Raw genomic sequence first — 11536 nt, forward strand, 5'->3', positions numbered from 1 at the left:
GGTGACTTGGTGCTATAGAAATAAACTGAATTGAATTAACTTTTTATGGGAAGAAAAACACGTTAATGATAGAAATATTTACAAATACCAACAAATAGTGGAGCGAGTAAAGAGCAGCAGAGTGAGGAAATGGTGTCAATTTGTCCTCCAGCAGTCTATGTCCATAGCAGCATAACTAAGAGTTAGGAAACCCAAGTCAACCCTAACTATAGGATTTATCTAAAGGGAAAGACTTAAGCCTGATCTTAGATGTAGACAATGTGCCAGCCTCAGTTGGTTCCACAAAACAAGAGATTGATAATTGAAAGTTCTGCCTCCCATTTTATTTTTAGAAACTCTAGGAACCACAAGTAAACCTGCAGTCTGGAATTAAGTCCTCATTTCCTCAGATACACTTTTATTTTAGTTTTGTACCCAGAACATCTCCTGCTAGTTTTTCTAAGTGTTGTGTGCACATAATAAAGCCAGCACCACTCTGTAGGTCATATCATCAATCAATCAATCAATCAATCAGTCAATCAGTAAATAAAGTATCAGGAGGAACATCACTGAATAGAAGTGAATGGAATTCCTTGAGATGGAATTAAAAACAGAGGGAATAAAGGAGGGATATTGTAAAATTGTTGTAAAAAATAAAAAACTGCCAGTTTGATGGCGTCATCTTGAACCTTCTAAGAATTTCTAACCAACTTGAGTCTTTGTCCTGAGTGCAGTTTGTCTGTCTTTGTCAGGAACGGCTTGGAGATGGAGCCAGACTTCCACATCAGGGTGGACAGAGTGGCTGACAGCTGCTCGGTAACGCTGCTCAACTTCACCGCTCTCATGTTTCCACAGGATCTTGGCTCAAACGTCCTCTTGTTGTTTTGCAGCACGACCACAAGCGCTCGGTCTTTCTGGGGAACTTGCCGTTTGGTGAGCTGCTGCGCCATCCTCAAGCTCGTGGACCTGTGTGAGCAGAACAGTGATGCTCAGCTGTCGCGTCTTTGCAGAGATCAAGGAGTTGGAGATCCGAAAGCATTTTGAAATGTGTGGACCGGTGGAGGCGGTGCGACTCGTGCGAGACAAGAACTCCGGGCTAGGCAAAGGATTTGGATACGTCCTGTTTGAGGTTTTCTTTTATTCTCAGTTCTCTACGTAAAAAACTGACGGATGATAGTGAATGGAGTGCACCTATACAGCTCCTTTCTGTCTAATCAAGCCACTCGAAGCTCTTTACAACAATCTGTGCATCATTTACCTCCACACACACACACACACACACACACACACACACATTCACAGCTCTACTAGATCTGCACAAAGACTAATCAGAGCTTTATCACATTCAGACACCGACATCAGAGGCAATGAGGGGTTCAGTGTCTTGTTCAGGGACACTTCAACACGTGACTGCTGGGGGAATCAAACCCCCAACTCATTGGAGGACGACCCCTCTGACCTCTCAGCCACAGCTGCCCCCACCCTGCACTGAAACTGATTCAGTAAGGGGACCTGACGATGCCTGCCAGGCCCCCGTGTGGTTACATTTGTTGGTACCCTTCCAAAATAAAACTTAGCTGATGTGACTGGAGATAAAAAGCTTTAATTTAGTCTCAAACCTCCCAGAAGCTTTGGGGCCTGTCCGCTGCTTTTTGGTGAATTTCTTTCAGGCTGTAGTTCAGTTTAAATACGACCAAAGTGAGTGCACCCCTCACATTCCTGCAGATATTTAAGTTTGTCTTTTCATGGGACAAAATGACACTTTGACACAAAGACAAATAATCTGGTCAGTGTGCAGATTATACAACTGTGCACATTTATTCTTCCCTCAAAATAACTCGGTATACAGCCATTAATGTCGAAAAGTGAGCGCACGTCTTAGTGAAAGTTCCTGAAGTGACAATATTTTGTGTGGTCACCATTTTTTACCAGAACTGCCTGAACTCTCGTGGGCCTGGAGTTCACCAGAGCTTCACTGGTTGCCACTGGTCCCACTCCTCCCTGACGGAGCTGGTGGATATTCGAGACTTTGCGCTCCTCCACCTTCTGCTTGAGGATGCCCCAAAGATGTTCTACTGGGTTTAGGTCTGGAGACGTGCTTGTCCAGATCATGCTCTGCTTCACTATTTCACAGTACATGTTGGAGTTCATGTGTCCCTCAGTGAAATGTAACTCCCCAACACCTGCTGCACTCATGCAGCCCCAGACCATGGCATTCCCACCACCGTGCTTGAGACCATCTGAACCAAACAAATGAATCCTGGTCTCATCAGACCACAGGACATGGTTCCAGGAATCCTTGTCCTTTGTTGACACGTCTTCAGCAAACTGTTTGTGGACTTTCTTGTGTCCAGACTTCAGAAGAGGCTTCATTCTGGGATGATGGACACGCAGACCAGTTTGATGTAGTGGCGTCTGGTCTGAGCACTGACAGGCTGACCCCCCACCTCTTCGGTCTCTGCAGCAGTTCTGACAGCACTCCTGCACCTGTCTTTCGAAGATGGATGTGACGCTGAGCACGTGCCCTCAGCTTCTCTGGACGACCAACGCGAGGTCTGCTCTGAGTGGACCCAGTGCTGGATGATCTTGGCCAGTGCTGCAGCTCAGCTTCAGGGTGGTGGCGGTCCTCTTGTAGCCTTGGCCATCTTCATGTAGAGCAACAGTCCTCAGAGTTGTTTGCCATGAGGAGCCATGTTGGGACTTTCAGTGACCAGAATGAGAGTGAGAGCTGTACTACAAACCTGAACACACCTGTGCACACCTGAGACCAGGTGACACTAACGAGTCACATGACATTTTGGAGGGAAAATGACCAGCAGTGCTCATTTTGGACATTTAGGCGTGTGCTCACTTTTGTGATACACTGTAGTTTACTTCCTCGCATGATCAACCCGGGGTTGCATTTTTTCTTGCGTCCACAATACACGATGTGTTGGAGAACGACCGCTGTAACCATTGAACCATAGTTGCCCATTAAGTACTGCTGAGTAAAAAGTCAACCAGATAATCTAGACTGGTTAATGTGACACCAAACCATCATCGGCGTAGTAAGATCATTCCCACCGACGTGTGGTCGTTGACCCAGGCAGGTAGAGCTGAAGGCCTCGGGATGGAGAGGTGGATCAGTGACTCGTGCAGATTACACATCTGCAGCGAGCTGGATGTTTACCAACAAACATCTGGATTTGTAATAGGAAGCTTGTCAAAGTTTGCTTCTGACTTTAAGTTTGTTGAAACTGAGTTCCACCATTTTTATTTCCTGAAGCAACTCAAACCGTAACTTTGTAACTTCTAATTGTTTGTGTGGTGCAGCACGTCGACTCGGTGCAGCTGGCGCTGGAACTGGACGATTCGAAGCTACAAGGCCGGTCCATTCGTGTGAAGAGGTCCGTGAAGAAGGAGAAGCAGGAGAGACGAGCTGGCAGCCAAGGAACCTCAACGAGAACCAGCAGAACCTTCAGAAAACGTCCAGGACAAGAGAAAGAAGCTGGTCCAGGAGGTTGGAAGTCCTCAAAAAGGTTTGGTAGAAACCAGCAGGGGTCAACCAAAAGCCACAGCTCATTTAAAGGAGAGATGGTGGATCCAAATAAAAAAACAAAAAAGAAAGGTCTGAAGAAGAAGGTGAAGACCAACAAACGTGTTCACACCTGACGTCTGAAGTTCTTCTGGTTTTTCAACAGCAGCTTTGAAGTTTCCACCTCTGTAATTATCGTCTAAAAAAACTGCTCCTAAAATGTTATTAAAAATACATTTTTAAGTTGTTTTCTGAATTGTTTGTTGGAATGTCGTTTTAATGAACAAGTCGTGTTTGAATAAATCCAGTTCTGTTTGAGTTTGAAGGTTTCGTTCATCAGAACAAGGTGAAAATTAAACTGCCTGATTTTACATAATTTACCTAATTTAAAGATGTTTTAGAAAATATTTATATACAGCAGTCCCTCGCTACTTCGCGGTGCATTTTGCACAGACTCGCTCGCGTTTTTTCAAAATAAGATTGGACGTGACGCAACAGGCTGACTGATGGATGAGCCGCACGATCAGCGTGGATTTTTTATTTTAAAAGAATTATTTAGCACTTGCAGAATCTTCCTCCTGCAGCAGTCATATCTGTTATGCAGCAAAGTGGGCGTGGCCAAGAGCGCTGGCAGAGAGCAGCCGGAGGAAGAGAGCAGAAATCATGACATTCTGCGCTCTTCTTTTATTAGAGCGTTAGAAACTGTTTACAATATCGCAAGAGTATGGGAAGGGTTTAAAATGCCTATATATTTATATATTAAAATAAACTACTTACTACTTGTACTATTCCTACTTTGCAGTTTTTCACTTATCACGGGGCTTCAGGGTACCGACCCCCACAATAAACAAGGGACTATACACCGATACAAATTTATACTTCTGATAAAATATGAAAATCATTAAAACACGACTAATGAAAATCCTGGTTCAGGGAGGATTTATCACATAAAATGAAAATATGAATCGTTAAAAAAACAAAACCTGATGATCTAGGAAATACGCTAAACATGTCATTTTCAGCAAGTTCTGCAATAAATATTCACTCTGCATTTTCAGGAAATGCTCTCTAGTAGTAATCATTAACTAAATCATGATTAACTCAGAGAAGCCGGTCAGGCAGATGTTTTTGTCCACGCTAACAGCTTGCCAACCAGATTTTATTTTTAATCATTTTTCACAAAAATGAAAGCTCGTTACTTTAGCCAACATTAAACTCCGTATTATTTCCTGCCACGACTCAGGGTTTGTTGGTAATTTCCAACCAAACGTTCGTGTTTCTGCTCAAATGTTTGTGCTGATCAATACATCAGTCTAGTTGAGTTAGTTCGGCCTGGATGAAGACTTCTGCCTCTTTCGGTTCTCTCCGACCAACTGATGAGGTGTAACTATGGCGACAGAACATCGTTTTAAAGTTGGTTGGACGATCCCTTTAACGTGTTGGTTGAATAAATTCATTTGAACCCACAGAGCACGTTCAATTAGAAGACAACAAAGTTTTCACTTTTTATTTTTTCTTCCAAAGAGCGTTTTTCTTAAACTTGAACAAATAATTTTACTTAAAAAAAAAATGTTTACAAGTTTAAACCAAAAAGACTAAAAACAATAAATACTGAAAGTTTCAAAGCAGAGAGAAGACTCTTCTTCTGACACTTTATAATGATATTGTCAAGATGGATGGTGTTAACCTGGGACTGTCAGAGTGTGTGTGTGTGTGTGAGAGACGATGGGTGCAGACTCCTGAAGGACGAAGTGGTTTTCAGCAGACCTCGGTCCAGCCAGTACTCGTCTTTTGATGCAGTGAAACTGAACATGCTTCTTGTATTTTTGCCACTTTGTGATCAATTTACCCTAAAAGTAAATAACAAGTAAACATGTTGATGTGAATAACTTCAGAAATAAAAATAACCCAACAAATCCTGTTGGTACATGTCGATGGACGTGTCTAATGTCCGAGGTATTGGCAGGTCCAGGTCAGGGTCCAGGTCCATGAAGGGAGGCGGGTTCTGCTCGGTTCTTTATTCTAGATCGTCTTCACTCGCACTCTGTGCACTCACAATGCGCTGCAGGGCAGAGCACCGACAGATGTAAAACAGACATCACGAGGTTCTGACCAGTTAGTTCTGAGGTCTGGGAGTTACCTGGCTGATGGTGGGCAGTTTGGTGAGCAGCATCTGGAAGACCGGTGCAGGTAAGGTCTGCTGCAGCACCTGCAGAAGCTGCTGAGGCTGGCCGCACACCGCGATGGCGTTGGTCAGGTGGTCCACACCTTTCTCATAGTCCCCTGTACGCAGAAACAGTCATAAATATTAATCAGTTAGAGAAACTGCATTTTCACAGGAAATGCAGTGTGACTGCTTATGGCTGAAGAATCTGCTGAAAACTAAAAACATGCTGAAATGCAAGAACAAGCCTAACTGAGCAGAAGAAAATAGAAACAACACATTTGTTGAATTATGTTTAGATACGCAGAAATGAGCATAAAAAATAGGATATTAGCTAAATAAAAGCTGAAATTAGAAAAAAAAGTAGCTGAAAGGGCAAAAAATAAACTACCAGAAGGAAGCAGAAAACTGAAATGAGTTAAAAAATGTGCAAGTAGCTGAGAAAGCTAAAATTAGCATAAAAAGCTAATAGCAGCTGAAAACAGAAACTAGCAGAAAAAAGCATAACCAGCTGAAATTAGCATAAATAATTTAATTAGGCTGAAAAGTACCAGAAATTAGCATAAAAATTTGAAATTTATCTGAAAACTGCTGAAATTGGCTAAAAATGCTGAAAAGGTAGAACAAGCTTAAATTTACAGAAGAAAGCAGAAAGAACAAGTTTACTGAAAGAGGCAGAAATAAAAACACTGAGGAAATTATCAAAAAAAAGATGAAACATAGCTAAAAAGCAGAAATATTGCAAAAATGTTGAATTAGCTGAAAAAGCTAAAAATTAGCATAAAACAGCTAAATAGATGAAAAGGTAGAAAAAGCTGAAACTTGCAGAAATAAGCTGAAAGGGACATAAACTGAAATTAGCAGAAAGAAGTTAGAAGCACAAAAATGTTGCAGATAGCAGAAAGAACCTGAAAGGTCAGAAAGCGGCTGAAAGTAGCTGAAAAAAGTTTAAATTTGCAGCAGGAAGCTGAAAGAAGCTGAATCAGAACAAAATGTGAAAGGAGCAGTAAAAGGTTGTAAACACATGTAAAGATTTGAAGGATGGAAAATGAGCTCAGTTCATTTTCTATGAGAATAAAATGTCAGAAAAGTCTAAATATTTCAAAAAGCTAAAGTTGCACCAATACTAAAAGTCACAGCAGGATTGTCCTGAAAGAGCCGAACGTTTTGATTATGGATCACTAGTGTACCACTTTGTGTTGGCCACGGTCAACAAGCTGTGGTCGCCATCTTGAACTGGGGTGACTCCAAAATTGCACCGGTTACAGAAGTACACTTGGTAATTACTTCCTGGGAGCTTCATTAAATCTGTCGAGCGATTCGTGGATTTTTTGCTAACACGGACAGAGTTGACTCCCAGCACTCAATGGCAAGTTTTGCTCGATCAGTTGTAACAAAGTGTGGTGGGGGATCAGTCTCAGCTACTACCACAGGCTTATTAGTTTGATGAATCTGGAAGTGGGGCCATCTGAGGAGTTTGTTGTTCTCCATGTCACTTCAGTGCTGATGTGGGCAATGACCATTATCTTTAAAGGAAGTGATTTGGTGGAACGGCCTCCCTGATCCTCATGGGTTTGCCTTCCAGTGGGAACACCACCTGCAGAAGGGGCCATATGGGTCGGGTGCATGACGTCATGGGCAGTGGCTGAAGGCGGGGGCCTTGGTGCTCTGACCCTGGCTTCAGGGTCCTCAGTCAGAAAAGGGTGGATTGCTCTCTTCCAGGAGGAGCTGTGTCGTAAAGGGTACTGGGACCAGTGTAAACCAGTGGTGATGGAGGTTATGAAGCTAGAAAAGGTGACCTGGCTGTCCCGAAGGACTCCTGAAGCAACGAACAGGTACAGGGTGGTCAGAAGGTCTGGAACTTCTGTGGATGGAGATGCAAAACTTTGGGTTTAAAAGGAATTCAGAGGCCATGGAAGAGAACTTCTGGTTGGCCAGATTATTAAGACTTATAGCTGAAAAAGACGGCGTTTGTAATATTTCTTCACCGTTTATTGTTATCACATTTCAGTAAATAAGAATCATTTTTAACCCCATATCGAGCATCCTTGGTTTCAACACACCTCAAGTCATTTAAGTGAATGCTGATTAATAAGCTGAAGAACTTGAGGCCATGCTGAAGAAATAATTTAATAAAATCTTGACTCAGTTGTGTTAGAGCAGGGAAACGACTAAAACATGCAGGACAGTGGCCCCTGAGGACCAGGACTGAGCACCTATACATCATGGTGCTGGTGTGTGGATGTTACCCTGAGCAAGAAGCTCTTCTCCCAACTGGATCTCCTCCAGGAAGAACTTCTGCACGGCCTCCGCGTCCTTCAGGTCAGGGAGCTGCAGAACGACCAACATTCAGCCACATGAAGGACTTTTAGAATGAAATATTACTCCAAGTAAAACAGAATAAACCATGTCAAATGCTTCAAGCTTTAACATGAATGCTTTTGTGATCTTCTTGTGTGTGCGTTTGAACATTTGTGAAGCTTTATAATTTTCTATATTTCTGCATAACATGACGACCTAAAACAAACATGATCACATTTTCACACAAGTCCTAAAAGTAGATAAAACCCAGATAAACAATTGAGACAAAAATATTATACTTGGTCAGTCATTTATTTATTGAGGAAAATGATCCAATATTGAAGATGGAATGAAGCGTTTCTTCCGTTAAATATAATTATTTGAGAAAAATCAATACGGTAAATAAAAAAATCAATCAATATTGTCAAAAACGGCAAGTTGTGCAAGAACAGGAAATCTGTTTGGGCAGAGGTGCACATACGTGTGCTCACCTTTGCCAACCCTGCTTTGTCTTGGGCCACCTTCTGCTTTCTTCTTCCTGTAACAAGAGGAAAACTAAACAGTTTAAATTTGTTCGTCAGGTTGAAGTTTACTTTAAATGTCCAGTTACACAAAAACCCACTGGTTTTCAGAGACATCGTTCACTCGGTGAACAACCAGCGTGCATCTCAAATATCGTGCAGACAGAACTAATTCTGTCGGGCGTTTTACTGGAAAGCCCTTCTCCAAATGGAAAAGGATTTCATAACCAGTTATGAAAACAAAGAAAAACCTTTTAAGGACTAACATTTGTGGAAGTATATTCCCTGCTGCGTTTTATTCCTGGGTTTGGACTAAGATTATCGTATGATGGGAGGGCAGCCATTTTGGTCAAACTTTGAAAATGATGCAATGCACGAGAAATGGCACACTGAAGAAGAGTGTGCGTTGTGTCGCTCAGCTCTTAGCACACACAGTTTGAGCTTAATATCTGTACGTTTTTATGAGTTATCACCATTTATGTGTTGGCTAAGGCTGATTAGCTGTGGCAGCCATCTTGAAATGAGATGATGCTAAACATTTTAGTTGTACGTGTAGGTCCAACGTTAACTTTCAGAAAGTTGGTTCATGAGATACTTTGCAACACACACACACACACACACACATCCTTTGGCTGTGGGTGATAAATATAAAAGGTTTCTTTGCCGTTTACTCTTATAAGATGATGAAAAATGCTTCATAGTAGCCATCTTGAATCATATTTCATCTTCGGGTTAACACTTCTATTAATTTGCATCAAATAAAACATTTTAAACAGTAACTCAAATTACAGGGTGGCATGATGGCTCAATTGGGACTTGTGGCCCGTCCAGGGTGTCCCCCGCCCCTAGCACAGTGACTGCTGGACACCAGTGACCCCCACGACCCAAAAAGTAAGAAGTGGGTAAAGATGATGGATGGAATAAACTAATGAAACTGGCCATGACAAAAAGGACGGTACTCCTAGAAAAGATGATTATTTGACCACAAGGACATGTTAAACTAAGATGTGTCTGTAATTTGCACCACAGGCCTCTTCTTTAAAGCAGCTGGTCCATTTAAAAGGTGAAAAGTAGTCACTGTGCTGTTCGGCCTTGATGGTGTGTACAACGAACATGAGCCACAGAAAACTAAGGTCAAAGTTCTAGAAGTTAAATCTGGTCCTCTAAGACGAAACGTTTCTATATGTTGTTGTTGTTGTTGTTTTGTTGAATGTCCAGATTTAACTTTTTTAGATTTTTCTACCTGGATTATTGAGCATGCATCAGGATATGGACGTAGTTGTCTCAGTTTTTAAAACAATATATTGACATCCTGTCAAAAATAAGGAAAATAACTAACGACTTCATTTATTTAACTATAAATGGAAAATAGTCGGTGTTTGTAAATAAAAACTGATTAACTATTTAGTACATTTTAGTTTCACTCGTATCATGATGCGCTAAATAAGAAGAAAAGTGTGGCTTTACTCTTCTACTGGTTTTAACTGGTTAACCAAACCTGTTAACCAAACCTGTTAACCAAACCTGTTAACCAAAGCGCCTTAAAGATTACCACTTCCTGAACACGTGACATGTGGACAGAGCTCGTTGGGAGAACTTCATTCAAACCCAAACGGAGTACAAATACACACATTTACGATCCAAGAATACTTTAATGAAATCAAACGTTAGGCTGAGCCCAGTCGAGTCCCACTGGACCTGCTGCGGGTCTCGAACACTGTGAAGGAGGAGAAGGAGCAAAGAGGAGGTCAACACTCACGTTCCCGCAGCCTGTTCTTGAAGTTCGGGTCATTCCGTCTTTTCCTGTCAAAATAAATGCAGTAACCGATTAACAGAGCCCCGCACAGCCCCGCAGCTATCGCACTCGTTCTGCCGCCCATTATAACCCCCACAAACCGCTCCTAAAAAAAAAGCTATTCGGGACTAACTACAATTTATTTATTAGTACTCTGCTGCTAGCTTCTGTCAGGAGGAGCTAGCCGAGGCTTAGCAGCAGAAGGACCGAGGACCCCGCCGTTTGACAGATTGTAGCCGACCGTAAGCGCCTGAATAAAAAGGTAACACGTAAGCGCCTGAATAAAAATGTTACAATGACAATAAATGTCCAAGGTTTACAATGTAGAAAACATTAATAATACTCTATTCCATTTATTGTGCTGTGCAGTTTTATTTAGTTTTTAACTGAAGCATGTAAATTAAACTAAATAAATAAAAAGTAAAAGGTATTTAAAACACTATAAAATCTCAATCTGAAGTATAGTTGTATAATAAATAGCAATCATTGCATAGAGAAAGAACAATAAGGAAAAAAGAAAATGAGATGATGCCAAATCATCATAGTCTTCTTCGACCTACAAATATAAGCTCATTTCAGCTGCTTTTATAAAAAACATCGTGCTCTTTTTATCACGATCCATGCCTCATGAATGACCGTTGGATGGGGTTAAGAGTAAGACCAGTAAACTGAGAGCTGAAAAAATAATAGTAGATATTAAACTGTGAGGGGTTTTATTTAATATAGGAGCTCATTTGAAAAAAAATAATAGTTTTTTGTCCTCCATGCCCCAATCTTAAAAGTCTCCCCCCGCTCCACCCCTCCTCTTATGTAAAAAGATAACTAACTTGTACTCAAAGTAAAATTTTAAATACTTACATTTTACTTCTGCCTGAATAGATTTTTATGCAGGTGATTTTACTCGTGCTTGAGTACATTTTCAACAGAGTAGCGTTGCTTCTACTTGAGTAAGCTATTTTAGGCCGGCACGGTGCTCAGCTGAGAGCGGTTACCTCTCAGCAAGAAAGTTGTCGGGTCAAATCCGGGCAGGGCAGTGTTCCCCAAAGGTTACTTGCTTTGTGAGGGCACTCAAGGTACAAGCACAAGGTGTTGTAGGTTAATCACCATTTGGTAACTAACGGTCCAACAAAGACTAATGAAATGACTCAGCCTTATGAAGGGTAGTAATCAGTTGTCTTGTCCACCTGCAGCGATAAAAGAGACCGAGAGGGGGCGCCAAAAGCACAGATCCTAATACAACTATAGTTTTATACCTTTGGGCG

The 11536-nt window shown here is 41.6% G+C and overlaps 2 protein-coding genes across 2 annotated transcripts in view; one reads left to right on the forward strand and one right to left on the reverse strand.

Annotated features, from left to right (window-relative positions):
• Positions 1-3586, forward strand: part of rbm34 (RNA binding motif protein 34) — an 11792-nt gene extending 8206 nt beyond the window's left edge. Inside the window, 5 exon segments of the mRNA XM_037690051.1 lie at positions 732-795; positions 870-912; positions 990-1108; positions 3292-3403; positions 3406-3586. Coding sequence (XP_037545979.1) covers positions 732-795; positions 870-912; positions 990-1108; positions 3292-3403; positions 3406-3506 — 439 coding nt within the window. The 3' untranslated portion in view covers positions 3507-3586.
• Positions 3587-4986: 1400 nt separating this feature from the next.
• On the reverse strand, positions 4987-10488 carry tomm20b (translocase of outer mitochondrial membrane 20b). The gene is made up of 5 exons (XM_037690052.1): positions 10239-10488; positions 8450-8496; positions 7907-7988; positions 5634-5776; positions 4987-5555 (listed from the first exon to the last, which is right to left on the reverse strand). The coding sequence occupies exons 1-5, from the start codon at positions 10357-10359 to the stop codon at positions 5511-5513; spliced, it is 438 nt and encodes a 145-aa protein (XP_037545980.1). The 5' UTR covers positions 10360-10488; the 3' UTR covers positions 4987-5510.
• Between the last annotated feature and the right edge of the window lie 1048 nt (positions 10489-11536).

This window comes from Nematolebias whitei, chromosome 16 (genome assembly GCF_014905685.2).
Source record: "Nematolebias whitei isolate Nwh7 chromosome 16, NemWhi1, whole genome shotgun sequence".
Classification (NCBI taxonomy): Eukaryota; Metazoa; Chordata; class Actinopteri; order Cyprinodontiformes; family Rivulidae; genus Nematolebias; species Nematolebias whitei.